Source organism: Penaeus monodon, chromosome 27, assembly GCF_015228065.2.
Source record: "Penaeus monodon isolate SGIC_2016 chromosome 27, NSTDA_Pmon_1, whole genome shotgun sequence".
NCBI lineage: Eukaryota > Metazoa > Arthropoda > Malacostraca > Decapoda > Penaeidae > Penaeus > Penaeus monodon.
The window spans coordinates 13,611,656-13,613,416 of NC_051412.1; the positions used below are offsets into that span (position 1 = coordinate 13,611,656).

At 40.1% G+C, this 1,761-nt stretch overlaps 1 protein-coding gene across 1 annotated transcript in view; it reads right to left on the reverse strand.

Moving 5' to 3' along the window:
• LOC119590422 overlaps positions 1-1,761 on the reverse strand; it is a 6,448-nt gene that overhangs the window by 2,332 nt on the left and 2,355 nt on the right. Inside the window, exons 2-5 of the mRNA XM_037939089.1 lie at positions 1,046-1,141; positions 683-810; positions 345-437; positions 42-214 (exon numbers count right to left, since the gene is read on the reverse strand). Of these exons, the coding sequence (XP_037795017.1) occupies positions 42-214; positions 345-437; positions 683-810; positions 1,046-1,116 (465 nt within the window). The 5' untranslated portion in view covers positions 1,117-1,141. The remainder of the gene's footprint in view (positions 1-41; positions 215-344; positions 438-682; positions 811-1,045; positions 1,142-1,761) is intronic.

Here is a 1,761-nt window from a genome sequence, read left to right on the forward strand (position 1 = left end):
AAATCATTTGCAAGACAAGCAAAGCACTTGCAACATGGTACCTGGTCTCCTCTTAAACGAAATACAAAATCAACAGAGCAATAGATGAGACACTCACCCTCGGCATCCTCGAAGAGCGGCCACTCCAAGGGGTGCTCTCTCTTCGGCCTGTGGTTGAGTCGGAAGTCTTGTTCAGGGTCGTGTTGTGGCTGTCTGCGTTCTCTGCCTCCCCGCTCTGGTTGAGGTCCAAGCCGGTTTATTCTAATCAGTTCCTTTGATTTCTACTCGACTCTTTCTTAGATTTTAACGAGTTTTTTACTTATTCCATTTTTTTAACGTCGAGGCTGCATTTAAAAAGGACTTACCGGGGTAGACGTCGGCAGCCGCCCTGACGTAAAGGTTCGTAAGATCACTGGCTTCTCGCACGAGCCTCTTCTTGAACGAGGTTAAGTAATCATCTGAGGAGGAGAAAATGTGTATTGAGTATTCTGGCATATTACAAGATGGGTTAATTATATATAAGGAGGTTGTATTGACATTTCTGAAACTGGATTCGACACTTGCGAAATCTATATCATTTACTAATATGTTTGCTGTTAAATTGTAAACTTCATATTTTAAACGTAAATAAATGTCTTGAATAGAGAGAGGGAAGTAAATTATACAAGTTCAAATTTCCATCCCGAGTAGCCCTAGTGCATACCTAGATCCCTGCTCTTCCTACTGGAGAAAGGATTCAAGGTCTGCAAAATGGACTGCAAGATGCCGCCTCCGCCGGAGTCCTCTCGCGTCGCCGGGAGATGCAGTTCCGCCTCTGCATTTGGGATCACTCTGTCCAGGAAAGCAATACATTTGAAGACGCATCAGACAGCAAATATCGCACCAATATCAAATATACACCTAAGATATGAACGTCACATTTTAAAAACTAAAATGATATATATTCAAATTTGAAAGCATTTGACTGTCAGTGAGGCTGGTCATCCTCTGTCCCTCCGTCCCTACCTTGCTCGATAAAATTGGAAAATATGGGCGCGTACAATTTAACTTCTGCTAAGCTCCTTACCTGGGACGACTGGGTGCCGCGAGCACGTTAGCCAGCAAGAAGAGGAAAATTGGTGCTGCATGCAACCTCATCTTGTTGCTTATGTTGAGCTGAACCCTGTGTGTGGGCAACGTAGAATAATAGAGGCAAACATTATAACATCGATTTCAGTGCTAATGTATGCAAGTCCAATATTAACCAAAAAGGGCGATTATATATCCATAGGCATAGATTTAAGTACAGGAAATCTGGCTGATCATGCAGCCATACACATGTTTGTAGTTATCTACATAAAGAATCGAGATTACTAGTTTGAGGTATATCAATTATACAGATTTTGAAACGACTTGTATACAGATCAAAATATTTATTTATAATGTGGGAAATCATTAAACATTACTACTGTCGATTCCTTAATTATTTACGTTTATTGTTTTTGTATTAGCGTTTGTTGAATGGTCAATATAAGCTATTCGTGTTTAACGAATTCTTGCCCTACATAACATGTTCATTGCTCGAGTATTTGTGGAGATGCTCAAGTGATGATTTAATAAGAGTTTCCGGGACTGTAACCCCCAAGATTTTTATCAATAATATTCGTATAATGGTTGACGGTTACAAGAAATATATGTACTAAATATCATATAGCAACTATAGAAAGGTATATTAGTGAAAAGGGCACATAGGGGGGCTAGAAGTCGTATAGCAGATCAGGAAGATAGGGTTTAACAAGGGTA